Source organism: Engystomops pustulosus, chromosome 2 (assembly GCF_040894005.1).
Source record: "Engystomops pustulosus chromosome 2, aEngPut4.maternal, whole genome shotgun sequence".
Classification (NCBI taxonomy): domain Eukaryota; kingdom Metazoa; phylum Chordata; class Amphibia; order Anura; family Leptodactylidae; genus Engystomops; species Engystomops pustulosus.
The window spans coordinates 41,966,303-41,992,671 of NC_092412.1; the positions used below are offsets into that span (position 1 = coordinate 41,966,303).

At 45.0% G+C, this 26,369-nt stretch overlaps 1 protein-coding gene across 1 annotated transcript; it reads left to right on the forward strand.

Moving 5' to 3' along the window:
• On the forward strand, nt 1–26,369 carry TEX26 (testis expressed 26). The gene is made up of 8 exons (XM_072134373.1): nt 1–221; nt 1,180–1,381; nt 5,759–5,840; nt 7,256–7,418; nt 14,345–14,501; nt 22,648–22,824; nt 24,765–24,923; nt 25,018–26,369. Exons 1-8 carry the CDS (start codon nt 189–191, stop codon nt 25,113–25,115), a joined length of 1,071 nt encoding a protein of 356 aa, XP_071990474.1. The 5' UTR covers nt 1–188; the 3' UTR covers nt 25,116–26,369.

The following is a 26,369-nucleotide window of genomic DNA, read 5'->3' on the forward strand; positions in this document are numbered from 1 at the left end:
ACGTCACGTGTTCGCCACATCCATTCACACAGCCGGAGCAGCTCGCCACGCCCCCTCTATACATGGACTCTTAGTCGCTTGGCAACCTGAAGCGTCTGGGCAGTCGGGGCGGAAACTTGTCGTGAGCCGGGCACACCGGAGTGTACTACACCCAGAACCAGCACCTGAGAGCGGTGCCCGCCGCAGAGATGCCGCCCCCCGCCCCCATCATCACAACTCAGGTGGGAGCTGCTAGTAAAGAGAGGGCACTGTAGTGTATGCAGGGATGAGGGCAGATACATGATACAGGTGCACATTCACCTGAGCTCACCTTAAAGGGGAAGTCCACATTGCACAATGAATGACTTGCCTGAATACATTCACTTACATTATTAGATATTAATTCAGAAAACCAAGTTTCTATCAATTAAGGTGCCAGAAATTTCAAAAATTCAAGGGGGCGGCATAAGTCAAAATCTGCGGATGCCGAGAAGTGCTCAGGTGAGCTAATATGCCATTTCTTCATACACTGCTAAAACTGCTACAATTAGTGCATAAAGAAAAGGGCATCTAATGATGGACATCTACCCTCAAACAAACTGATGGTAGATTTCCTTTAAGCTATAAAAGAATAGGAGTTGAGCTGCTATAACACAAGACGGCCATTGAGTCTGTAGCACCATCTGATATTAGCTGTGTGGGATCCAGATGTCAGACCCCCACTAATCTTCAATAATTTTAAACACCACACATGCTGCCATGATCATCATGTTAATCATGTTATTAGACATCTTGTAGGTCATACTTGGTGTTAAGGGGGCTGCCTTTCAAGGTAGCAAAAACAGGCATTGTTTTCCATTTAACACCTTGGAAAACATATTTGCATTCTTTGCAGTGAGATAGTAACATCAGGCAGAGGGAGAGGGGAAGTGCTGAGGGAGCAGAGGGGAGATAGTGTAACAGCCTGTGAAGCTACAACACGTAGGGGCTTTGTTAACACAACAACAACAAGCCATTCAGGCTCATTAGCATAATTTTAAAAGTTGATTTTTGAAGGAAAGAGGCCGTGGATAACAAATATAAAATGAATACCACAGTCGTGGTGCCTAGATCTGTGAGTCTGTGTTTCTTCTTTTTGATGGTGGATTTCCTTTAAATAACCCCCCACTGAGTTATTATGTTTTATCCGTCACTTCATAGCTGGATGGAGATGTCCTGAAGCCACAGTTCATGGAGCAGCTGAATTATCTGAAAAATAAAAGTAAATCATTGCTGGAGAAGGAGAAATGTGAGCAGCTGGCCAATTGTCTACTCATCTCCTCCAAGATCATCAGCCGGAGCAAACCTACCGGAACAACCGAGAGAACGACACCAAGACCCAAGACGGCAATGGCTTCTCTAGGTGAGGTGTTCTGGAAGGGAATGGGAATTGTGGGTGAGGACTCTGGATTAGGAGCGCAGGTGACAGGCATTGTTCTCCGGACGACAAATACAGGCAGAAAAGCTGAGTCATCAGTTCTAACTTGTAAGAGCATGTTATCCTTCTAGTCCAATCACACCGCAAGGCAATGGAAACCCTATCAGTCATATACAGTATATAAATAATGTAGAATTTCAAGGGATTGATTACAGGCAGGCAGAACATTTATTGCTGAATTCACTGGGGCACATTTACTAAGGGTCCTAATCGTGTTTTTTCGGCCGGGTTTCCCGAATTTTTCCGTTTTGCGCCAAATACCGCCGGGATTTTGCCGCACTCGATCGGATTTCGGCACAATCGCGCCGGCTTCCACGCGACAGAAATCGGGGCGTGGCCATCGGAAAACCCGACGAACAGTGGAACAGTGGAATTTAAAAAACAAATTGTGTCGCAAAATCAATCACTTACATGCACCAGGAATAGGTTGGTGAACTCCAGCGGACCTCGGTGCAGCAGCGACACCTGGTGGATATTGGGCGCACGACCTTAGTGAATTGCCGGAAGACCCGAATCCTCGCCGGAGAACGCGTCGCTGGATCGTGACAACGGGTAAGTAAATGACCCCCAATATGTTTTGGACTAAAAGAAATATTAGCGTATCGCTCATTCAAAGCTCATTTGCATTTGAATTTGGAGGCGAATATATTCAAAACGTGAATGGTAAAATTTACCATCAAAATCAAGCATTATATACCAGGGGCACTTATAGGTCCAGGCACCGTGACTGTGGCAATCTTCTTATATTTCTTATACATTGCTTCCTTCTTAAATCAACTTTTAAAATTATGCAGATGAGCCCAAAGGGCTTTGTGGACAATGACAGAGCACCTCTGTGCTGCAGATTCACAGGCTGTTACATTGTGTCAGGACACTTCCCCCTCCCACTGTGTGCTGAAAATTCCTGTGCTGCAGTGAGATTACAACAGGCAGAGGGAACAGAGGAAGAGGGGGAGGCAGCGTGAAGCTGCAGCGCAGAGGGACTCTAGTAACATCCCCCAGAGCCCTTCTGGATCATTAGCATAACGGTTTAAGATGATTTTTATAAGGAAGGAGGCCATGGATAACAAATATCAACCGATTACCGCACTCATGGTACCCCTGGTTTGTCATGCTTGATCTTGTTGGTAGATTTCCTTTAACATAAAAAAGAAATGTTACAAAGTACTGTACTTCTCATACCCTAGTTGGTTTAGCATCCATATAATTTATGTGCTCCATTGGTTGTATAATACTGGGCAGTAAGTAATATATAACTCTTGTAGTCAATATTTAATAGATATCACTGCCAACATGTTGGAACATACTGGAATATATAAAATAAGTGGATGGATAGAGAAAATGTGTGAAAGAACTACACAAGTGTACACAAATTTAAAAAAAACTTTAATTGAATTTGTGGGCAGATAAGGGGTGTGGCTTCATGGGAAAAGCAAATTAAGCCAATGTGCCAACATTTTGATGTATATTTCTGGTGTAAACTAAGCCAATAGTAATGAGAAGGTGCCCAGCTAGACTACACATTCCTAATCCCTGTGGGGAATCACTCTGGCAGGCGCCAGGTAGTAGTGCAGGAAGCAGGGACACTCGCAGGTTGTAGTCCAAATTTAGTGCTTAATTTACACACTTTAGCCAAACAATATAAATTCAGCCTTAGCAAAGGCAAAAACAAATGAAATCCTGCTTGGCTGAGCACTTACTAATACAGTAACAAGTCCTTCTCTATACGTGTACCTGGCTGCCCATGTGGTGCCATGCCTACTTCTTCTGACATGCAGTCTATATTAGGCTCTAATGAGTCATGTGACTCACATCTGTGGGCTATACAAAAACCCAGGACCAAAGTCCAGATGGAATAGGTGTCCCACTACCAGCCTACACCTACCCCATGGTAAGCAGGCCCAGCACATAGACTTAAGCAAGGGTCCATGCTGGCAAAGCCAACATGATCAGACTGCCCTGCTTACCACATGTCTGCTTTAACCCTAAAGATACTGTAGACAAATCCAAGGAATTTACCACACACCCTTTAACTACCTGTACAGCAGATACATGTCCTCCCAAACTACACCTCTTACTTTCTCACAGCCCTTAAAGGGATTTTCCATGAATATAGAAGACCCCCAGGGGTCAGGCTAAAGTAAGCAAATGCTTACCCCACTTTGGCTCCCCATACTACTACTGGTACTACTGGTTTTTAGCCTTGTGTCCAACCGAAAGTTCTGGGGGGCGGGGGGGGGGGTCTATTTCTATTTTTCAGGGGACTTCCCTTCTTTTATGGTCCCCTGCTACAAGGAGGCCACTCATTGGATGAAACGCGTTCTAGAAATTCAGTTCAGGCACTTAGACTAAAAAACGGAAGTACCAGATCGACCTGGGAGCCAAAACAGATAAGTAGGTGTTCTTTTTAATCGCTTAAAGGGAACCTGTCACCATGGACCTCATTTTCACTTAAGACAGGTTGCAGAAGCCCATCACACCTGCATTGCAAATATGTATTTCTGCTCTCTCTAAGCATTTGCATTGCAAGGTATAACTTACCTTGCACCCTGACTGAATCCTCTGTTTAGTCCCAGGGGTTGGCTTTGGTTTGGATGCATTTCAAAAAACCGCACGTGACTTGTCTGTGCTGCAGACTCCTCAGCTCTTAGCCCCCACCTTTGTGCTCCTGTACAGGAACAGAGCTCACAGCCTCCTCACAGCTGAGGAATGAGCAGCACAGAGCTACTCGCCATCAGTTTGTTTATTGTACTGATTTGGGGGCGATTTATCATATGATGTAAACCCCATGCTGCTTCCCGTGCTTCTGAACAATTATAGAATTATGCTATAGCCTGGGTGTTTTTGCCCTGCACCTGCCCACTCCACCACCTGGCACGTCAGCCTTTTTGCCCTTCCACACCCACTTGAGGTGGCGATAGTCACAATTCCTGGCCCCATGGCCCCATTGTGCTCTTGTGCATTTTAACCTTTAGTAAAAGAGATCTTCACTATATGTTCTTTTATTCTTTAAAACCAGAGGACACTGACCTTTCTTCTGCTTTGGATATGGTTGACTACCTAGTTATGTGTGACATTCTCCCTTCCTTCAGCATTTTTGGAACTCCCTTTTTGTGAGACACATAATACTATAATTGTCAGACAGCTCCTCTCTAGTTAGCAATATTTGTTATTATTCTGATTTGTAGATGGTCAGTAACTTTACAACAAACTTTCTATAATAAACATAAATACAAGAAATCTTGTTATATAAGTACCTCTTCCTCCCCTTACTTTGCTGTTGTCATACTTGACTCTCCCTCATAATCTCTGCTGCATCACGACCTGTTAGCAGAAGCCTCTGATGTGTCTGATTACTTAGAAGCTCTATGGAACATTACAAGTGTGCCATAGACTCCACCGCTGTCTATTGGAGGATTGTCTCTAACTAAAAGTTTAATAGTGTTATCAGATATTATCAGACAGCAAATATGCATGATTTTGCAGAGCATCTATAGCACAGAAACTTCACTCTTCTTATTCTTTTGATTACAATACACATTTTACTGCAAATGTCCCTATTTATTTTAAAAGACATCAGTGGTCCAGTAGTGGATCAGTGGTGATAGTATTGTTTGGTTTAGGGGATTGGGGGGACTGTTTTTAAGACATTTCTTGTCTCTTTTTTTAACAAAATATGAACTTTGTTAAATAGCCAAAGGCACTCAGGCTGATGGCGCCGGAGCACCACTTGGCCTCCCCAGCTTTTAATTTATGCACACCCCCGCTGCAAGACTCCTCCTGCTCCCAGACGGAGATTTAGGATCCAGCCGGCGACGTCAAAGGGCCGGGGAGTGAAGAGATTGGGGCTTTGCTCTCTTCTAGTTCACCGGCTGGTGACAGGAGGAGGCTTTCAGTGGGTGTGTGCATAAATTTAAAAAAACGGGGAAGATGAGAGGCGATTGGGTGCTGTCAGCCTGAGCGCCGCCGGCTGTTTACAAAGTTCATATTTCCTTAATAAAGATGCAAGAAAACGTCTTCAAAACAGTACCCCCAAACCCTAGACAGAACGAGAAGCCAAACACTATTTGTATAAACCCTGAGATCACAACTTAGATGTACACACATCACAATAGATGGCAAAGTAAAACCTTGATGTACAGCCGGCTACAAACATGGTATAAAAACATTTCCAGTACACTAGATGGATTGTTTATCCTGTTAGAAGGACAATATTTGGTTATATATTAGAATTCTATTGTGTTAAATTTATTTTTAATTTAATATTTTCTGGAAGTAGCAACTTATTTTACTATTTTAAAGGAGGAAACATATGGGATCCCTATGAAACATCAATGAAAAGAGACTATCCTCATAATGGATGTACTCCACCGGTGGCCATACGGTAAGTTATTACCGTACTACTACTCTTTTATGCCAGGGCATACAATACACTTGGGATAACTGTAGTGGGGACTACTCTCCAACCCCACATAGGATCTAAAAACACCACATTGATTAGATTAATTAATCACAAGTTATTTGAAATCTTTATTAAATCTATATAGGGCATAACATCGAATAAAAAACTGTATTTAACATGTGTCGGCGCTGGGATTTTGGCACATGCGATCGGTTTTTGGTGCAGCTGCGCTGGCTTCCATGCCATATTAATTGGGGGGCGTGCCATTTAACTTTCAAATTGTGTTGCAAGATAATGCACTTACATGCTACACTTAAAAGATGATGAACTCTGTCGGACCTGAGCGGGGAAGCCACTGGGTGCACAGTCTAAGTGAATCGCGGCACAGTGCATAATCATCAGACAATGCACTTTCTGTGAATTCCAGCGGACGGGTAAGTAAATGTGCCCCAATATGTGATTAGAAAACAAGAATGTCGTTTCTGTTATCTTTTTAAATGCATTGGAACAGCCGTACAGGGGATGTACCAAGTATTAAATCTAATTGGTGAGGGACACCCACTGATCAGTAGAAAAGGACCCCAACAACTCAGAGAATGCTTGACTTCTGTCTCCACCAGTTACAATGTTACCCCTGCTGTACGGATTGCTGGGAGTCCCGTTATCGTGGTTGCTGGGGATCTCAACTTGTTATCTCCTACAATGTGGATAGGGGTAATTTAAATACTTGGAGCAACCCTAGCCAAGTAATTAGGCAACAAAGGTGGTCTTTACTTTAGGAATGGCCAAAGTAAAGGAGGTGGTCTCTTGAAAGTAACTTATCTGCTTACCACAGGATAGGGGATAGGTATCGGACCACTGGGAATCCAACCTCTTGGACCCTTAGTGATCAGGAGAATAAGAGACCAAAAGTCACTGTACTTGAGGCACCAATTAAAGGGGATCAATTATTTACATTGGGCAACCCTTTTAAAGGTTTAAGAGCACAAATTCAGAATTTGTGTATTCACAAGTAATGAGAAATATTACGGAAGTGTTTTTACCGCTCTGTCTTGCACCAAAGGTCATATATATGCCTTCAGCCATAGAGAACTAATTCAAACCACTTTCATGGGTGGTATAACCTCTCGGTCTATGCAGAAAGGTCTATTATTCATGTGGGGAATGTTTTGGACTATTATGAGGTAGGATAGTGATGAGAACTTATCTGTTGTTGCAGTGGAAAGTGGGTTGTGTGTGAATCATTCAATGAAAATGTCATCATTAGGGTCACTTTACAGGTATGGGTGTCACATCCATCCGCAGGCTGCACCCAGCTATATGAATTATGGATTGATGTGTGAATGTGGTATGAAATGTTAGCAGGGTGCATATTCTACCCTGTGTTCATCTTACAGACCCAAGACCTCTAAAAGCTACAGAAACCCTTACTATCTGTGCGACCCAATTGGGATGAGTATATACAGTGATGAATTTAGCTGGAAACCATATTCCAAACCAGAGCCTATAAGAGCCGCAACAGCATCAGGAGCCAGAAACAACAGACCTCATCCTGACAAGGTACCACAAATATTTTATTCACAATGAAAGGGATTGTGAAATTTAGGACATCCAATGTCATGATCATTTTTAAGTGATTTTAAGAGTGTCTCTTAAAGGAAACCTGTCACCGCTGCTTGAAAAAAATTAGCCTTAGGTTCCCATAGAGCCCTTGGGAACCCTTTTTTTTTAACTAACATGATCAATGGTAACAAGTGGAGATAATTAACTTTGATTCTCAGAGAATCCAGCGAGTATACAGTGAGAATTACTCACGCTCGAGTCCAGCAGCCTCCCCTCAGCATGTCATTAATTCCACTCCTCTTTCCCCTACATCACTTGGCCGTCTTGCCGAATTCTTGCGCATGTGCATAAGCTGCTTGCGGCTGTCATGTGCAGTGAGTATATGAGTGGTCCACGTCCTCTGTCACCTCACTGCCATGCGGAAGGGGTAAAGCCGTGCATGCTCAGACAATGTGTGATGATTATGAATATCAATCATGCACAAGGAGAAAAGCCCCCCACCCTTTTTATATAACATAACCCCATATCCTATTTATTTGATGGGTGCTCTGTAATACTTTCTTTTATTTGATTAGATCAAATTCTTTTTTTATAAGAGGAGTACCATGATAATAAGCTGATAACAGGTAACCTTCTTCTGTAAACTTTCAAGATCATCCATCATTTTTTTGAGGAGCCTGGCAATATTTCTTCTGTATTCCTGCCCTCTCAGGAAATATTTAGTTATTACACAAGTTTTATTGAAATGTCTATGCAATGTACATGGTGTCTGAAGTAATTGGACCGTGCCCTAGGGTGGAGGTGCAACAAGCCACAATGTACAGCAGGTCACAGGGGAAATAAGAAAAAAATTCAAATGTAGAGTAATGGACCACAATGAATGTAAACAATAGGGTATATTGTGCTCACCAGATGGCCATGAATATGAGACAAATAAGGTAAGTAGCTCAGCTAGTGAATCAGGAAGAGCTTTCTCAAGTCTGTCACCTGGTCACAGACTTGAGAAAGCGCATCACGTGCGAAACGGTCCGACGTGGTGGCGTAGGGTACAAGAAAAAAGGAAAAAAAGGCACAGGGAGCGGCGCCTCGGGTGATATCGTCTAAGTAATTCTTAAAGTTAGGATCACAATATGGTGCTCACCTTGTGAACTCTTAAAACCGCACATATATAGTCCAACCTGCATATAGAAAGCAGCTCCCAAGGTGATGCCGGTAGGCAATACAGAAAATTGAGGAAAGAAAGTTTCTGAGCACTGATGGGGCGCTAAAAGATAATCCAGGAGGTGGTGGCGTGTCCGGCACCTCTATTTGATCACTCGCTGGCCTGAATAAAGAACTGCATTTTTGGTGATTGACCCGCTTTATTCATCCTTTCTCTCTGGAATCGTTTAGACTTGGGAACAGGTTTGGTTGATTAACTTGGACTAAATGACTATAAAAAGTCAGGGGAAAATCTTAAAGAATGAAGGGACCAACTAAAAAAGGTTGTTCAGATGAGCAGTCTGGAAAAGGGGTTCCACAAGCTTCTATAAAACGTTTCATAGCAATGTTGGGAATGCACAGGTACAGGCCAGAGGCTGCATTATGTCACTAATGGAAATGTCAATCAAACTAAATGACCAACACCCACCCACCCTGAAAAAAATATGAGTCTGAAAAAAAGATGGTTAGGACAGCAGTAAAACAATGAGAAGGGAAACCCCCTTCTAACATCATGTTGGCCTTTTTACTTTAACAATGCATTTAGATATTTTTTAAACAACCTTGATCAAAAATAACCTTTTAATATTCTTGATGCCTCTCCATGGTAACAGACTGCAAACCGCCATGTGTAGTCTGATCTTGCAGTTATGCATTACATTACTTCTTCTGCCGCATTGCTAGATTTTCTACAAGGGACACAAATGTACTTAGTCTGTAATCTTAGAGATACACAGATCTGTATTCAAGCTGTATACACATAATGATAAATCTTTAAAAATATACAGACTATTTGCTGAATTCTGAATTAGTTACCGAGGAGTTCATAACCTTCAAGATAATATGAACAACCTTTACATGGTTCTCCACCCTTAGTTATGATATTGTATTTTTGCTAATCCCAGCCAGATCCTTTAGGTATGCTAGAGGCCATTGACTGCAGGTTCTCATCTCACGTACACTTGTCATTCACCATTAGTCACTAGATTTTGGAATGTTAAGTTTCGTTTCTTTTGTGTATGTGACTTATTGTAAATCCGAATTTTAAAAACATTTTTTATCAAGAATGTAACAATGGAAACTCATAGATCTGTGTAAAAGCTGAAATCACAAAACTTAGATTTTTTAAAGAAGAAAATAAAGCTTAAAGGAAATCTACCATTTGGACCATACTGGACTATAATAAAAATCCTGCGGCAGGTTCCTCAGGCCACCATGAAATGTCCCTATGCTGATGCGTGCAGCATCACTTGGCATCCACTGTCGACAAAACGCAGCACTAGCAGGGACCAAAACCCAGAAACCCCCCAGTACTCATACTGGCGTGCCATATTGGTGGCAGAACAGCCATTCTGGAAAATTAACAGCCTTTGCTGCTAGCCATAGCTTTGATTGGCTTGAGTGACCAATCATAGCGATGGCTAGTTGCTCGGGTTGTCAATTTGCCCGATTGGCTTTTCAGCCGCAGATCCATCAATGTGTAAGGGTCCTCCAGCCAAACCGTGAACCTAAACACAAACATTGGGTCCACTCATTTCTAGTCTTGAATGCTTCCATGTTGGCTCAGAAACTTAGAAGTAAGCAGCCACTGTATGCAGTCTCCTGCATATACAGTGGGTATGGAAAGTATTCAGACCCCTTCAAATTTTTTGCTCTTTGTTTCATTGCAGCCAGTTGGTAATATCTAAAAAGTTATTTTATTTGCTCGTTAATGTACACTCACACCCCATCTTTTAAAAAAAACAGAAATGTAGATATTTTTGCTAATTTAGTAAACAAGAAAAAATGAAATATCATATGGTAATAGGTATTCAGACCTTTGCTGTGAGAATATTTATTTTCTTCTGATCCTCCTTGAGTTGGATCTACTCCTTCAGTCCAGTTGTGTTTAAACTTGTTGGACTTCATTAGGAAAGACACACACCTGTCTATATAAGACCTCACAACTCAAAGTGCATGTCAGAGTACATGACAATAATTAGGTCTTAGGAACTGCCCAAGAAGGGCAGTTATAAAAGAATTTCTGTAGCACTCAAGGTTCCTAATTGCACAGTGGTCTCCATAATTTTTGCCAATGCAAGAGTTAAACCTGGTGTTGCAAAACTAAATCCTTCTCCATGTCATAGAGCTTCTAAGGAGCCTGATTAACTTACTAGGGGTCTCAAGTGCTGGATAATGGTAATGCAGCTGATAATTCTCTGCCTGAAAATAATGTTGACAAATTGGATGTGTTGTAACATTTGTAATGCCAGGAGAAAGCTGGTTGGATAACGAGCTTACCACCTCAAAAGGGGAGTTTATAAAACTCCTTGTGGCTGGAAAGTTCCAAGTCAGTTCAGGAGGGCTTTGGAGTACAGAACTTTATAGAAGCACGGGTGTCTGTGGCACACTGCCCTGACACACCTGACCTGAGAGCACACCAGGCCCCAAGCAGACCTCCACCCTTAGGAGTCTGCCCTACTTTGCTGCTGAAGCAGCTGATTATCTTCTAAGCCTGAGACTACCCATCCAGTCTGAGAGTGTTCCTGTTGACTGAGATCCAACCATCCGGATTCAGTTGAAGTTACTGCTGTTGTGGCCATTGCCAAGTTCAAATAAAAAAAATGTTGAATGACTTACAACTTTTGCCTCTGCATGATCCCTGTGCCAGGCTACTTACCATCAAGGGGGCCCCATCCTCCATTAACTGGGATCCCATACTAACCTCAGAGTTGCCTAGGGAGAAAACTACACATTCAGCCTCTTCCTCTATTTCTTGTGCATTCCACCTGCCGGAGACCTGCCAGGCTGTGGACGAGGCCACTGTGTCCAAGTACCCAGCACCGTGACCACCGACGAAGGCTAGGCTGCGTTCAGCCAGCCACTTGGGTACCCAGGGCTCCGGCTTCCCCCAGCCACGAAAAAGGCCCAGTGGGGAATGATGCAATAGGGAACAGGGGAGATCTTGTACCTCACTGTTCTGTGTAGGAGACATCTGTATCCACAGAGCTCTGTTAGATCCACACGACCTTCTTCTATGTGAGCAGGGAGCAGCAGCCCCTCCCCTCTTGTGAGACCCTAGATTTGTTTATCAGATGTAGTGATAAGAAATCCGTCTTTTCTTACTAAGCTGGATCATTAGACTCCGCTCATTAAGAAGAGCCAGCTCTTCTGTTCCTGTTCGGCTCCCTGTTAAATGTATAATAGGGAGCCTCAGTCCGACCAGTCCCCCCCACTCCACACCACTTTTAACCCACTTTTATTGGGACAAAGGGGGCGTGGTTTGCTGATAAGCGGCTGGTTAAGTGAGCCATCGGCACACTGAGGGGAGCCGACTCACATTGTTGATGTGAAAGAGCCCGCTCTCAGAGCCAGTTCGTTCACAAGCGACCCACCACTAATCAGACGGACATGGCTTGTTAGCACAGGCAGAGGAAGGAGCTACTTCAACACTGAGATAATCTGGGGGTATAGCAAATAATCTGCTGGATATAGATAACAAAGATAATAGGCAAAGTTGTTTTACATCCCAAGAGCTATTAATTTGTGAAAAACTTTACAATTGTTCTTCAATTATTTTGGTTTCCCCTGCTCCCGTTCCACTTCTACTATCTCCATTTTATACACTGGTTCCCCAAACTGTAAGCAATATTCCATGTGTGGTCTGACCAGTGATTTGTATACGTGTAAAACTATGTTCTTATCATGAGAATCTATTCCTCTCTTGATACATCCAATATTTTTATTTGCATTATTAGCAGTGTCTGGCACTAGTCACTCAAGTTAAGTTTATCATCCACCAATAACCCCAAGTCTTTTTCAGCTAACTTTATTTAACCTTACATTTATTTGCATTAAACCTCATCAGCCCCCCCCCCCATTCCTGCAGTATCAACAAATGTAATGTTATACTATGGGCCTTACACAGCTTTGTATCATCTACAAATATTGAAACTTTACTGTGTAAGCCCTCTATGACTTCATTAATAAAAATATTAAAAAGAAGGGGGCTCAATACTGACCCCTGTAGCACAGCACTGGTAACTTAAATCTGAGGAAGTGCCACAATGAATGTAAACAACAGGGTATATTGTGCTCACCAGATGGCCATGAATATGAGACAAATAAGGTAAGTAGCTCAGCTAGAGAATCGTGAAGAGCTTTCTCAAGTCTGTCACCTGGTCACAGACTTGAGAAAGCGTTTCACGTGCGAGACGGTCCGTTGTGGTGGCGTGTCCGGCACCTCTATATGATCACTCGCTGGCCTGAATAAAGAACTGCATTTTTGGTGATTGACCCGCTTTATTCATCCTTTCTCTCTTGAATCGTTTAGACTGAGGAAGTGCCATTAAACCTTCTTGTCACAGTCTATGGGGAATAGTCCCTTAGGACTAAGTCAGTGGACTCCCTGGGCCACCGCGGGAGATAACAACCTTAGCCGCACCCGGGAGCGGAGTCTAAGTGAACTCCTGGTCTTCGCCAGAGCCCGTCTTGCTGCGGCAGGAGTCACCAGGATAACACAGAACAAGGGAACACTGGAAACCAGGAACACGGGAACACCACGGAACACGGGAATCACAGAATCCACAGAGGCGTCTGGAAACGCTCGGGAACACGGAGGGCTTTCTCTTCAGTAACAGGACATGAAGATCCAGCAGGGGATGCTGGGAGTCGCCAGGCTATATAGCCGAGCCAGGAAGGCCAGAGCCAATAAGGAGGACGCTGGCCCTTTAAGGCTGGGAGAAGTCCGCGCGCGCCCCCTCTAGTGGCAGGAGCACGCGACTGCATGGAAGAAGCATGCGGTCTACAAGCTGGGAGCAAGAGTGCAGGCCGGAGCCAGGAGAGGTAAGTGAGAGCTGGGGGAGCTGGGACCGCGGCAGCATGCACCGGTACACCCTCAATCCATACCGAGGACTGCGGGTGTAACCGTGACACTTCTGTTTTCTATCACTAAGCCAATTTCTAACCCAAATACACATATTTTGTCTTAGTCCCTACAGTTTCTTTTTATGTACCAACCTTTTATGCAACACTCAATCAAATACCTTGGAAAAGTCTAGATATACAACAACCACAACCTCCTTCAGCTCCAGTCTGGAAGGAACTTACCTCCTCATAGAAGCCGATCAGATTAGTCTGACAAGGCCAATCCTGATGCTGGGTTATAAGGTTATGTACAGTGAGATACTCCAGGATGGCATCTTTAACAAACCCTTCAGATATTTTCCCAACACTAGGGTGGGTTCACATTGGCGTGTGTTTTGCGCGTCCACTGAGCATCTGTTGCGTTTTGTCTACTTTTTTTTATAGTGTTGCTTCTGTTTTGTCTTTAAAATTGCTTTTCTGGTTTCTCAGCCTAATCAGTGAAACAAAATGGACCTATCCTGACCTAATGACTATAAGAGACTCTTATAGTCTGAATAATATGGTACATACACAAGAACAACGAAACTTAACATTTTATAACAGCGATTAATGGTGACTTACAGGTGTATGTGAGAAAAGAATCTGCAATGAACAATCAAGGTGGAGAACAATGTGAAGACTAAGAATAAACGTAAAACCACTCTGAAAATAGCCGTACACTAAAAGAGGCTGTCCAAAGCAGTAAACCCCTTTAAGCTGGAAAAATTTAAGATTGCAACCTTTAGGAATATTCATAGTTTAACCATCCAAAATTAAAAATTCATATGTCTAACATGTTAGGTTTCTATACTTTATCTTACTAAGATGTTTTACAACAGACCTTTTCAGCCTGGAAGTTGCCTCATGAAGAGAAGAAAATCGCCCATGACAGCCGTTCTCCATGGATGAAGCCACCAACAATTGAAGAGGTACAGAGAGTTATGAAGTCCCAATATCTCTCCACGTATAAAGGGGACTACTTGGGGACACCACAAGGTAGGTGCTGGGTGGTTTTACATACATTTAACCAGCTATTGTTGCTCACCAGAGGAGACATTGTGAATATTTGACCTACCACCTTAGCCAGGTTTCCTTCCTTCTTCATCTGCTTATGGCTTCATCTGTTTATGTGGAATGACTTGTAGAATTAAAGGGGTTATCTGATATCTGGCCAGTGAAGAGAAAGTTCCTATCAAAGTTTCCTATCAAAGACACTGCTGTATGTCAGGCTTGCAGATGGGGATTCTCTGGACCACTGCAGACGATGACACAAGCCACTACCTGGGACCGGAGTCTAAGTGGTACCCGGTTTTCACCAGAGCCCGCCGCAAAGCGGGTTAGACAAGCTGCGGCCTGGTACCACTAGGTTGTTCCTCAAGCGTGACTTGTCTGCAGTGGCAGCCAAGGTTGTAGTACAGAGACGGCAGACAATCTCGAGGTCAGGTCCAGGCACAGGGTAAGGGCAGGCGGCAGAGATGCAACGTCAGAGTCTGGTCCGGGGTCAGCAATAGGAGGTCCAAGCAGAAGGGTACGGAAACACAGCACACAAGAAAGCAGCACGGAGGAACACTGGTACACGGGAACACGGAGGAGCTCTGGTAACACTGGAACACGGAGAGACTCAGGAACGCAGGAGACTCAGGAACGCAGGAGACTCAGGAACGCAGGAGACACAGGAACGCAGGAGACACAGGAATCGCAGGCAAATCGCAGAATAGCTTTCTCTCAGGCTGTGAGGCACAAAGATCCGGCAAGAGACACAGGAAGAGGCAGGTTTAAATAGTTTAGCTGAAAATGGCCAGCGCCAATTAGTGGCTCGCTGGCCCTTTAAATTTACTGATGGTAGCGCGCCCTAGGGGGCGGGGACACGCGCGCCGCGCTGCCGGAGTCGGCGTGGGAACGGGACGAGGTAAGTTAGAAGCCGGGGGACTGAGGCAGCAGTGAAGCAAGGCACGGGTGCACCTGCGACCCGGGAGAGAGGTCGCAGAGGCACCCTTGACACTGTACATTGTACTGTGGTTGTGTTTGGTATTACACACTGACTATGTAGAACGTATGTGACCCTACTGGCCCGCAATGCTGAAGTGGCTCTCACAGGAGTCACACAACTGCTTCATGCAGCTTATTAGTGGAGGGGCCCAATGTCAGACCCTTCCGAGCTTTAAAAATTGATCACTGGTCATAAGCATAGGTGACCTTTGAAGATGTAAATTTTATATAATCCGTTACAGACGGTTTGGCAGGGATCCGTTATCCACGCGGTTATTTTCAAATGGAGAAAAATTACTGCAGCCTCCATCATTTTTTCCTTTTAAAAAACGCATGGATAACGCATACCTGCCAAACTGAACAGATGACATAAAATTTACAAAGGTGTCAATGGGATTTTTAATTGATATGTTAAACCTTTGGTCTTTTTTTTTAATTGGGAAAGGAACTGAGGTTTGAACAGTAGTGTGAACTTAGCCTTAGGGTGTCTGATAAATAGTGAATAAATACATGATATTAACTGCAAACTATTAAGAGTCTGTATTCAGATAAATCCTGAAAATCCACATAATTTGGTATTCATTTCTGGAAGGGAATGATGAATCTTTTATATTTTGTGGGACAATGGGGCAGATTTACTTACCCGGTCCGTTCGCGATCCAGCGGCGCGTTCTCTGCGGTGGATTCGGGTCCAGCCGGGATTCACTACGGTAGTTCCTCCGACGTCCACCAGGTGGCGCTGCTGCGCTGAAGTTCCCTGGAGGCGCGCTGGAATGCCCTGAAATTCACCGGCCTATACCTGGTGAAGGTAAGTGTAATTTTCGCGACACATTTTTTTTCTTAAATGCGGCGGTTTTTCCGAATCCGTCGGGTTTTCGTTCGGCCACGCCCCCCGATTTCCGTCGCGTGCATGCCAGCGCCGATGCGCCACAATCCGATCGCGTGCGCCAAAATCCCGGGGCAATTCAGGTACAATCGGCGCAAATCGGAAATATTCGGGTAACACGTCGGGGAAATGCAAATCGGGCCCTTAATAAATGACCCCCAATATGTCCAGTAACCTCACAAAGGAAACAGTAAACAAATTTTATTTCAAAATGCAATTTTCATTGTGAAATGACTCCATACCCTGTGTCTGCCTGCTCATCACCCTTTCATTGTGGTCACAAGGCATTGAAAAAATTAAATCATCCGTAAACAGTTTTCCCATGAACGACTCTGTCTTTATTACGTACTACCTGATCAGGACTTGCATAATAACCACAGAAATATTTATAAATCTTATTCTTATCAGTTGTGGGGCAAAAATAAGTATAAGTACCCTAAATTTTTTTTAAGTTATGGGGTTGTCCTGTTAGGTCACTTTGAGAAATTTTTAAAATATAGATTTTCATTTTATCACCTGTAAATTCTGCAAAATTCTGCAGGTTTTGAACTGATATTTCTTTAGTTATTCCAAACTAGTCCAAACTAAAATGACAATGCGGGAATTTATGAAGACTGGTGTTTTTAAACATCAGACCAATTTGTCATGCTTTGTGTAATCTGTGTGTGCTCTATAAATAAAGAATTATTATTATTATTATCAGTCTTAAAATGTATCCCCGACAGCTCTCGGTGTCTCACATCTATTAAGAGGCTCCTGCCTTTTAGTAGATCCAGATGAGAACTTCAACAGGTTGGACCTGTTTAGACCACGTTTGACCTGGTGGAGATTTTAGCTTTGGTCTCTGTTTTTAGGCAGTTTTTTGACTATATTGATGTGGCAGGTCGGGGCGTTCACGCTGCCTCCTATCAGCCCTGTTCTGATCCACTCCCTGTCACTCCCAAAGTGATTTATGCCCAGGCTTTATAAATTCCCCCAATGAGTTTGATATATGACTTGTATCATATATCAAATTTATATACTTGTGTGTTCCCAAGATTAAGGCAGGTGATGGACAAGCTTTGTGCAGTTTTTTTTTTCATCCGCCCCATCATTTCCAGCAAATACATAATTCTTGGGGTAATAGAATAAAGACACTGAATATAATTTTAAGGCAGAGATCTTTATTTTACTTTACCTTGTTTCATGGTTGTTGGTCGTTAGGTTTCTCAACCCCCTTTGCAACTCATATTGCTTTTCCAGAGGATAAACTTACATGGTTACTGGTCTCCAATCCTATCAGGGCCCTCTGGTCTATAGAGTTGGTAAAAAGATTGGGATCCTTATCCCTTTGGGACGTGGATGATTAAAAGCTCACACTCAGTTATTGAAAAATGAGGTCTAAGATCCAAAGTGGCTATAAAGAGCCCTGTGAGTATTCCAGTGATATAACTACCGTAGTACAGTGATGACAAACCTATTAGATGCTGAGTGCCCAAACTACAACCAAAACCCACATATTTTTCACAAAGTGCGACAATTTAAGCAGTAACTTATTACTCCCTGCTCTGTCACAGGTTTAAATTGTATAGGTACCTGAGGACACCAAAACAGTAGAAAGAAGGAGAAGTTTGGATTATCATTGTAGCTTCCTTCTAGGGTCCTGGGCTGCTTGGGACTGTGAGAGGCCTTGAGTCCTGTCTGGCCAACTTTGCGCTGGGTCGATGGCGCTCATAGAGAGGGCTCTGAGTGCCACCTCTGGCACCGGTGCCATAGGTTTGCCACCACTGAACTAGGATATGCAAAAGAAGTCAGGGGAAAAAAACCGCCTTGCACTTTATGTTACTTTTGCACATCAGACTTGACCACATCTATCTGTAAAATGAAGCCTCCTACTACTCCCCATCCAGTGCTGCACACTGCCATATATATTCAGGTTATTACGTAAGCTGTAAAGAACTGAGCTACACTCAGAAGTGATTGGTACTTACAGAAACAGATAGATACACTGGGGGGGATTCATCATAAGTTTCTGAGGTAAAATTGTTCTAGTTGCCCACGGAAACCAATCAGAGTCCAGCTTTAGTTTGTTAAACAGTTGTGGGTAAATTAAATCTGATCTCTGATTGGTTTCATGGACAACGAGAACAGTTCTGCTCTCAGACACTTCTGATAAATCTCCCCCTCTGTCTCTTTAACTCCCATACACTTCTATAGGAGTTCAGTGTCGGACTGAACCGCCGGGGTGCCGGTGAAAGCCCCGGTGGGCCCTAACACCGTCTGGCTCCACCCCCAGCCGCGCCGACTCCGCCACAAACCACACTGACTCCGCCCCCTTTTCCCGGTTCGGGACTTCAACTGTGCCCGATGGAGTGGAAAGCAATGATGATGCAGAGAGCTATGAGCTCTCCACATCATCATTGTGCCTCTCTGTTGCTGTGTGCAGCAGGTCGGCAGGCGCGATATGATGACGTCATCACCTGCCGGCCTGTTGTACACAGCAGCAGAGACGATGAGGAGCTGCTGGAGAACCTGGAAAGGTGAGGTATGTGGTGTTTGTTTTTTTAAACTTATGTTACAAAGAGGAGAGGGGGCCACACTATGAGGGGGGAGATAAGTGGGGGCCCCATGAAAAAGAGGGGGATGAGAGGGGCCATAAAAAAAATTAGAGGGGGCCCAGAAGATGGGGGGCCCACAATGAGAGGTGGAGTTGCTTGGGTCAGAAAAAGAGGGGGAGATAAGAGAAGGAGATACCAGGGGCCCCACAATAAGAAGGGGAGGTACAAGGGGACAATATTAAGAGGAGGGAGGTAGAGGGTCCATAGGTGGGGGGAGGGGGTACAGAAGATCAAGGGGTCCACAATGAGAAGGGGAGATACCAGGGGGAGCACAATAAGAGGGGGCAGATGAGGGGGCTACATAATGAGAAGGAGATGAAAGGGGGCCCATAATAAGAGTAGGAGGGGGGACAACAATAAGAGCAGGTCAGAAAAAGAGGGGTAGATACCAGGGGGCTCACAATAAGAGAGGGGGAGATGAGGGGGCTACATAATGAGGGATGAACAAAGTGATTCCACAATAAGAGGGGTATATACAAGGGGGCCCATAATTAGAGGGGGGAGAAGAGAAAGACCACAATAACGGGGTAAATGAGAGAGACCCACAATTTATTAGTATATAGCCTGTGACCCCTGCCCCCCAGTATATAGCCTAAAGCCCCTGCCCCTCAGTATATAGCCTAAAGCCCCTGACCCCCAGTGTATAGCCTGCAGCCCCTGCCCCTCCCAGTATATAGCTAGCAGAACCTGCCCCTCCCAGTATATAGCTAGCAGCCCCTGCCCCACAGTATATAGCCTGCCAGCTCCTGCCCCCCAGTATATAGCCTGCCAGCCCCTGCCCCCCCCAGTAAGTAGCCTGCCAGCCCCTACCCCCCCCCCAGTATACAGCCTGCAGCCCCTGCCCCCCCAGTATACAGCCTGCAGCCCCTGACCCCCAGTATACAGCCTACAGCCCCTGACCCCAGTACATAGTCTGCAGCCCGGCCCCCAGTATATAGCCTGCAGCCCCGGCCCCTAATATATGGCCTGCAGCCCCGGCCCCCAGTATATAGCCTGCAGCTCCTGCCCTCCAATATACATCCTGCAGCCCCTGACACCAGTACATAGCCTGCAGCCCCTGCCCCCAGTATATAGCCTGCAGCCCCTGCCCCCAGTATATAGCCTTCAGCCCCTGCCCCCAGTATTTTGCCTGCCCCCAGAATATATTATCTGGAGCTCCTACCCTCAGTATATACCCTGTAGCCCCTTCCCTCAGTATATACCCTGTAGCCCCTGCCCCCAGTATATAGCCTGCAGCCCCTGCCCACAGTATACAACCTGCAGCCCCGGCCCCCAGTATATAGCCTGCAGCCCCTGCCCTCCAGTATATAGCCTGCAGCCCCTGCCCCCAGTATATAGCCTTCAGCCCCTGCCCCCAGTATATAGCCTTCAGCCCCTGCCCCCAGTATTTTGCCTGCAGCCCCTGCCTACAGTATATAACCTGTAGCCCCTGCCCCCCCAGTATATAGCCTGCAGCCCCTGCCCCCAGTATTAACCTGTAGCTGCTGCCCCAAGTATATAGTCTGTAGCCTCTGCCCCCAGAATATATTATCTGGAGCCCCTACCCTCAGTATATACCCTGTAGCCCCTGCCCTCAGTATATACCCTGTAGCCCCTGCCCTCAGTATATACCCTGTAGCCCCTGCCCCCAGTATATAGCCTGCAGCCCCTGCCCACAGTATACAACCTGCAGCCCCGGCCCCCAGTATATAGCCTGCAGCCCCTGCCCTCCAGTATATAGCCTGCAGCCCCTGCCCTCCAGTATATAGTCTGCTGCTCCTGCCCCCAGTATATAGCCTGCAGCCCCTGTCCTCCCAGTATATAGCCTGCAGCCCCTGACCCCCAGTACATAGCGTGCAGCCCCTGCCCCCAGTATATAGCCTGCAGCCCCTGCCCCTAGTATATAGCCTGCTGCCCCTGCCCCCAGTATATAGCCTGCAGCCCCTGCCCCCCAGTATATAGTCTGCTGCCCCTGCCCCCAGTATGTAGCCTGCAGCCCCTGTCCCCAGTATTAACCTGTAGCTGCTGCCCCAAGTATATAGTCTGTAGCCTCTGTCCCCAGAATATATTATCTGGAGCCCCTACCCTCAGTATATACCCTGTAGCCCCTGCCCTCAGTATATAGCCTGCAGCCCCTGCCCACAGTATACAACCTGCAGCCCCGGCCCCCAGTATATAGCCTGCAGCCCCTGCCCTCCAGTATATAGCCTGCAGCCCCTGCCCTCCAGTATATAGTCTGCTGCTCCTGCCCCCAGTATATAGCCTGCAGCCCCTGTCCTCCCAGTATATAGCCTGCAGCCCCTGACCCCCAGTACATAGCGTGCAGCCCCTGCCCCCAGTATATAGCCTGCAGCCCCTGCCCCTAGTATATAGCCTGCTGCCCCTGCCCCCAGTATATAGCCTGCAGCCCCTGCCCCCCAGTATATAGTCTGCTGCCCCTGCCCCCAGTATGTAGCCTGCAGCCCCTGCCCCCAGTATTAACCTGTAGCTGCTGCCCCAAGTATATAGTCTGTAGCCTCTGTCCCCAGAATATATTATCTGGAGCCCCTACCCTCAGTATATACCCTGTAGCCCCTGCCCTCAGTATATAGCCTGCAGCCCCTGCCCACAGTATACAACCTGCAGCCCCGGCCCCCAGTATATAGCCTGCAGCCCCTGCCCTCCAGTATATAGCCTGCAGCCCCTGTCCTCCAGTATATAGTCTGCTGCTCCTGCCCCCAGTATATAGCCTGCAGCCCTTGTCCTCCCAGTATATAGCCTGCAGCCCCTGATCCCCAGTACATAGCGTGCAGCCCCTGCCCCCAGTATATAGCCTGCAGCCCCTGCCCCTAGTATATAGCTTGCTGCCCCTGCCCCCAGTATATAGCCTGCAGCCCCTGCCCCCCAGTATATAGTCTGCTGCCCCTGCCCCCAGTATGTAGCCTGCAGCCCCTGCCCCCCAGTGTTTAGCTTGAAGCCCCCTGCCCCCAGTGTTTAGCCTGAAGCCCCTGCCCACAGTAAATAACCTGTAGCTGCTGCGCCCCGGCAGGTCCTCTTCTCTCCATTGATGCTTCGGCTCCAGTTCCCTTGTCCGATAAGGTCGCTTGCGTCATGACGTCAGCTGTTCACTGACATCATAGTATGTGCCAATGGCAGCGCACACACACAAATGTCAGCAAGCAGCTGACGTCATGACGCTAGCGACGGCACCGCACGGAGACACAGAACTGAAGCCGGAGCATCAATGGATAGAAGAGGACCTGCCGGGGAGGGGGGGGGTGGTGTCGGAAAGTGAGTACACATTTTGTTTATTTTTTTTCTTGACTCGAGTAAGAGCACATTCTTTTTGCTGAAAAACTTGACTTATTCTCGAGTATTTACGGTCAATATTCCCATGTAGCAGTAGGTGGGCCCCCAAAATCAATTTCACTGTTGGGCCCTTGGTCCCCCAGTCCGACCCTGTAGGAGTTACAGAAACAACATAGCTTATTACTGCACTGTTTACATAAAATATCAACCATTTGTCAGTGGAGTGGGCAAGCCACATGTAGATATATAGATTTTGTAGATATGCTATAACTATCCCCTATAAGGTTCTGCATTTACTTAATAACTTAAATGCAAAACTTGGGCTGGACTAATATAGAATTTCCAGACAACCCTCCTAACATTTTTCTATCTTTGTATCCCCTTGTGATGTTATTATATACAGGTTATCAGGTTAAATATGCCATAGATACGTCTCCTAACTGGAGGAAGGATGTACCACAGCCACTGGCCACCGAATCAAGATTTAATTATCAAGTGCAACCACGTTGTCCTAAACTAGATGATTTCACTCACAAGTACGGATGTTATGCAAATCGTCATCTTTCTGTTAAAGGAGTTGGTAAGTATCTTTTTTGTAACGTATGGTTCCCCCCAAATTGAGGATCATTGTATTAGTAAAAGCAGTGCAGTGACTTCATCTAATGGAGATGAAACCACAGAGGCCAATCATTACAGGGAGAGATATAGTGTGCAGTATTTAGGCCAATTTATTCTTTTTTAATTACATCAGAAAAGTATATCGGCTATATTACAAGACTTTATTCCGCTTTATGGCTGGTCCAATTATGAATTTTAAAAAATAGCTAATGTCCATTGAAAACAAAAGAATCAGATGTTGAAATCCACCTTAAAAATCAATCATGGATAAACCTGGGACACTTACTGATACATCCAGGTACCATGACTGTGGTAATCTTTTTATATTTGTTATCCATGGCCTCCTTCCTTCTAAAATAAACAGTAACCGGAAGGGCTACTGGGGCAGTTCCCAGAGCCCCTGCGTGTTACAGATTTATAGGCTGTCACACTGCATGAAGCATGTTTCCCCCTCCCACTGTGTGCAGAAACTTACTCTGCTGCAGTGAGTTTACATCAGTTACAGGGAGGAAGGGGAGGGGGGATTGCGGAGCAGGAGCAGAGGGGGAATGTGAGACAGTGTAACAGCTTGTGAATCTGTAACATGGAGGGGCTCTGGAAACCGTCACCGCATTAGCATCATTTTAAAAGTTGATTTTAGAATAAAGGAAACCATGGATAACAAATATAAAGAAATTACCATAGCCCATCCTTGATTTAAATGGTGAATTTCCTTTGAGTGGTGTTAGGGATTTTTTATGCAGGGCCCCAACAGCCCTCTTGACTTTTGTAAGGTGAGTCCTAATTAACCCATGATTGAACAGAAAGACTAAGCCACACATCATTCTCTTAGTCAAGATCTTCTCCCCTTTAATAATCAAAATGCATAATATATAACAGACAGAAGAGTCATCAAAGGGGCATGAGTAGTATACTGCAAAGCTATTGGACATCAGCACATTCTGGGAAAAACAATTAATTAATTGTGCTCAGTTCTCAGAGACCTTGTACACAGATATTGTTTATACTAGTTTGCTGAGAAGAAGATGATAAGTGGCTCCAGAATCATATTATTATGCAGCTTCGAGGACAGACTGGCTTCTCATTAAATGTCAGAGGGTATTAGCTGACAGGCGAGCAAACATGTTACATAAAATGAAGTTTGAATCATGACATTAACTTGACAATGGTCAGGGAACATGGCCGCTGTATCTAAGATGGCGGACAGTAGTCAAGGTGGCATCCGAAACCAGTGCGACCTCCTTAACAGTGGCCACTCACTTTTCAACAACCTTTGCATGAATGGATGATACAACTGAACACAGAAGACTGTTCTTATTAGAGCAAAGTACTTCTTTCTCTACTTGCATCATTCTTCCTCATTCTTAATATACTTTTCCCTTTCTGAAATCTCTGCTGAATTCCATCTTGTTAAAAAGTCAGAAGAGACTTCTGATTACTTAGAAGTCTATGCAGAGGGAGGGGGCAGTGAGTCACAGCAGCTAGATCTATTCCCACCAGTACAGGGAAGAATGTGAACTGTATATACCAGCTGCAGGGTTACGGTAGCTACTGAATGCCAGCCGTGCCATTTCCTGGGCAGAATATGGTAGGACATCACCTGCAAAACTTCGAGCTTGGAGTAATATACAAGATCCGACAGATCTCAGTTGTAAGTGACTGCAGTCTCTGAAACTCCAGATAAAAGAACTTTTCACGTCAAATCTATTCTATGAGGAGGGGGCAGACAGAAGGTAAAGTATTCCTCTCACATGCCCAATAAATCCAGTTCACTTAACTAGGGGGCACAATGAAAATAACCTCTATTTAATGACTTCTCTGAACATAATTGAACCGAAGATCCTTCATGGAGACAGCGTGTTTCCTAAAGGTGGTGTTATTTAATTTCCCTTGACATTTCAGTTCCTTCAGTGACATATTCTCATATCCGAAACCAAGAGAATAAGAAGCATCTGACCACATATCAGAGGCACTTCGGAAGGAGCTTTCTTGACCTTTCAGCACTTGCACATTTGAGTCCTGAGGAGGCAGCGAGCTATCTGCAGGATCTTCCTAATGAAGGTAAGTCATGACTTCATCACCCATCTGCGCTCCGAGAACTTTCTATCTCTCGTCATTTTATGTGACTTGGATTTCATTTTCTTTTAACCCCAAGAAAGAAGAATACTGGAGAAGATACTGAAGACCTGCCGTGGGGCTGACAATCAACATATAGATTCAATGGCAAATCTTACAATGCCGAATGGTTGCTAATGAGAAGATAGAAGAAGAATATTCTGACCACCATAGATGTTCGAAACGGAGTCTTCTGGCTCCCAAGTAACATTGTGTCAGGGAAATTATAAGCTTTTCCGAAATATCTTTCCTGTTTCCCAGGGATCTGTTATTTTAGGGAAAATTCTGTTTTTTTGTGTATGCAAAGGAGCTATTCTGTCCACTAGCGATGAAGTTGAGTGTTCTGTTTAGCCAGCGTTTTAATTCACACATGGACCCATTGCAACGTTACTACAACATGTGTGAGGGAGTATTCTCATGCAAACATCACCAGATGATGTGAGGCTAGAGCAGCGGCTCTCAACCTGTGGGTCATGACCCCGGCGGGGGTTGAACGACCAAAACGCAGGGGTCGCCTAAAGCCATCGGAGCCACAATTTTATTGCATTTTTTGGGATGAATACAATATTCTTGTACATGGTTTGGGGTCACTGCAACATGAGGAACTGTATTGTGGGGTCACAGTATTAGAAAGGTTGAGAACCACTGGGCTAGAGGAAATCTCCAAGTGAGGAGTAAAGGGCCATTTCAGAGTTAAGTGTCCACCAATTGCCCCCATATATTCTTAAGTGTCTCAAGACTATGCTTGTGTTTCTAGAGGTCTCCATATGGGATAATAGCATTTACAAGTCTGTTATGTTGCGATGTCCTAGTTGGTCAGGGGTCCATCTATCAAATGGCTGTGGACTTCCATGCCATAAAGAGTGTCATGTGGAAAAAACTATATTATGGCCAAAATTCCTTGTTGAGTAGGACAAAGAGATATCTCCTGGGCCATCTCGAGTGACCTTTCAAGAATGCTGGACACATGCCCAAAGGTTTTGGGGAAACCCTACATTTGTGGCAATTAAGGTCATGGACACAACCCATTTTTTATAGCTTCACTGGAGGAAGGTAACAATGATGAGTGATATATAATTGTAATAAGCTTGTTGTACACCGTTGAAGCAGTATATCTACAAGGGCAAGGGACTTCCAGTCTTACATCTGTTGCACCAGTATCCGGCTACTACCCAGCACCACCACATCCCATCCTATGAGACAAGGAGTAGGTAGAAGAAAATGGGCTACCAACAGGAATGGTCACGCCGCTAGTGTACTAAGTGTATCATTTGCATATGACAAATGATAGATAGATAAATAGATAGATATAGAAAGATAGATATATTTTCTCCAAAATGAAAAGTTACCGGGAAACAGGAAAGAGAAAGTGACCTACACAATGATGGTTTT

What these genes read in the sequence shown, in the direction of transcription:
- TEX26 (XM_072134373.1), top strand. Translation starts at nt 189, where the DNA reads ATGCCGCCCCCCGCCCCCATCATCACAACTCAG. An exon ending in CCCCCATCATCACAACTCAG is followed by an intron (nt 222 to 1,179) that starts GTGGGAGCTGCT and finishes GTCACTTCATAG; the next exon opens with CTGGATGGAGATGTCCTGAA. An exon ending in ACTCCACCGGTGGCCATACG is followed by an intron (nt 5,841 to 7,255) that starts GTAAGTTATTAC and finishes TTCATCTTACAG; the next exon opens with ACCCAAGACCTCTAAAAGCT.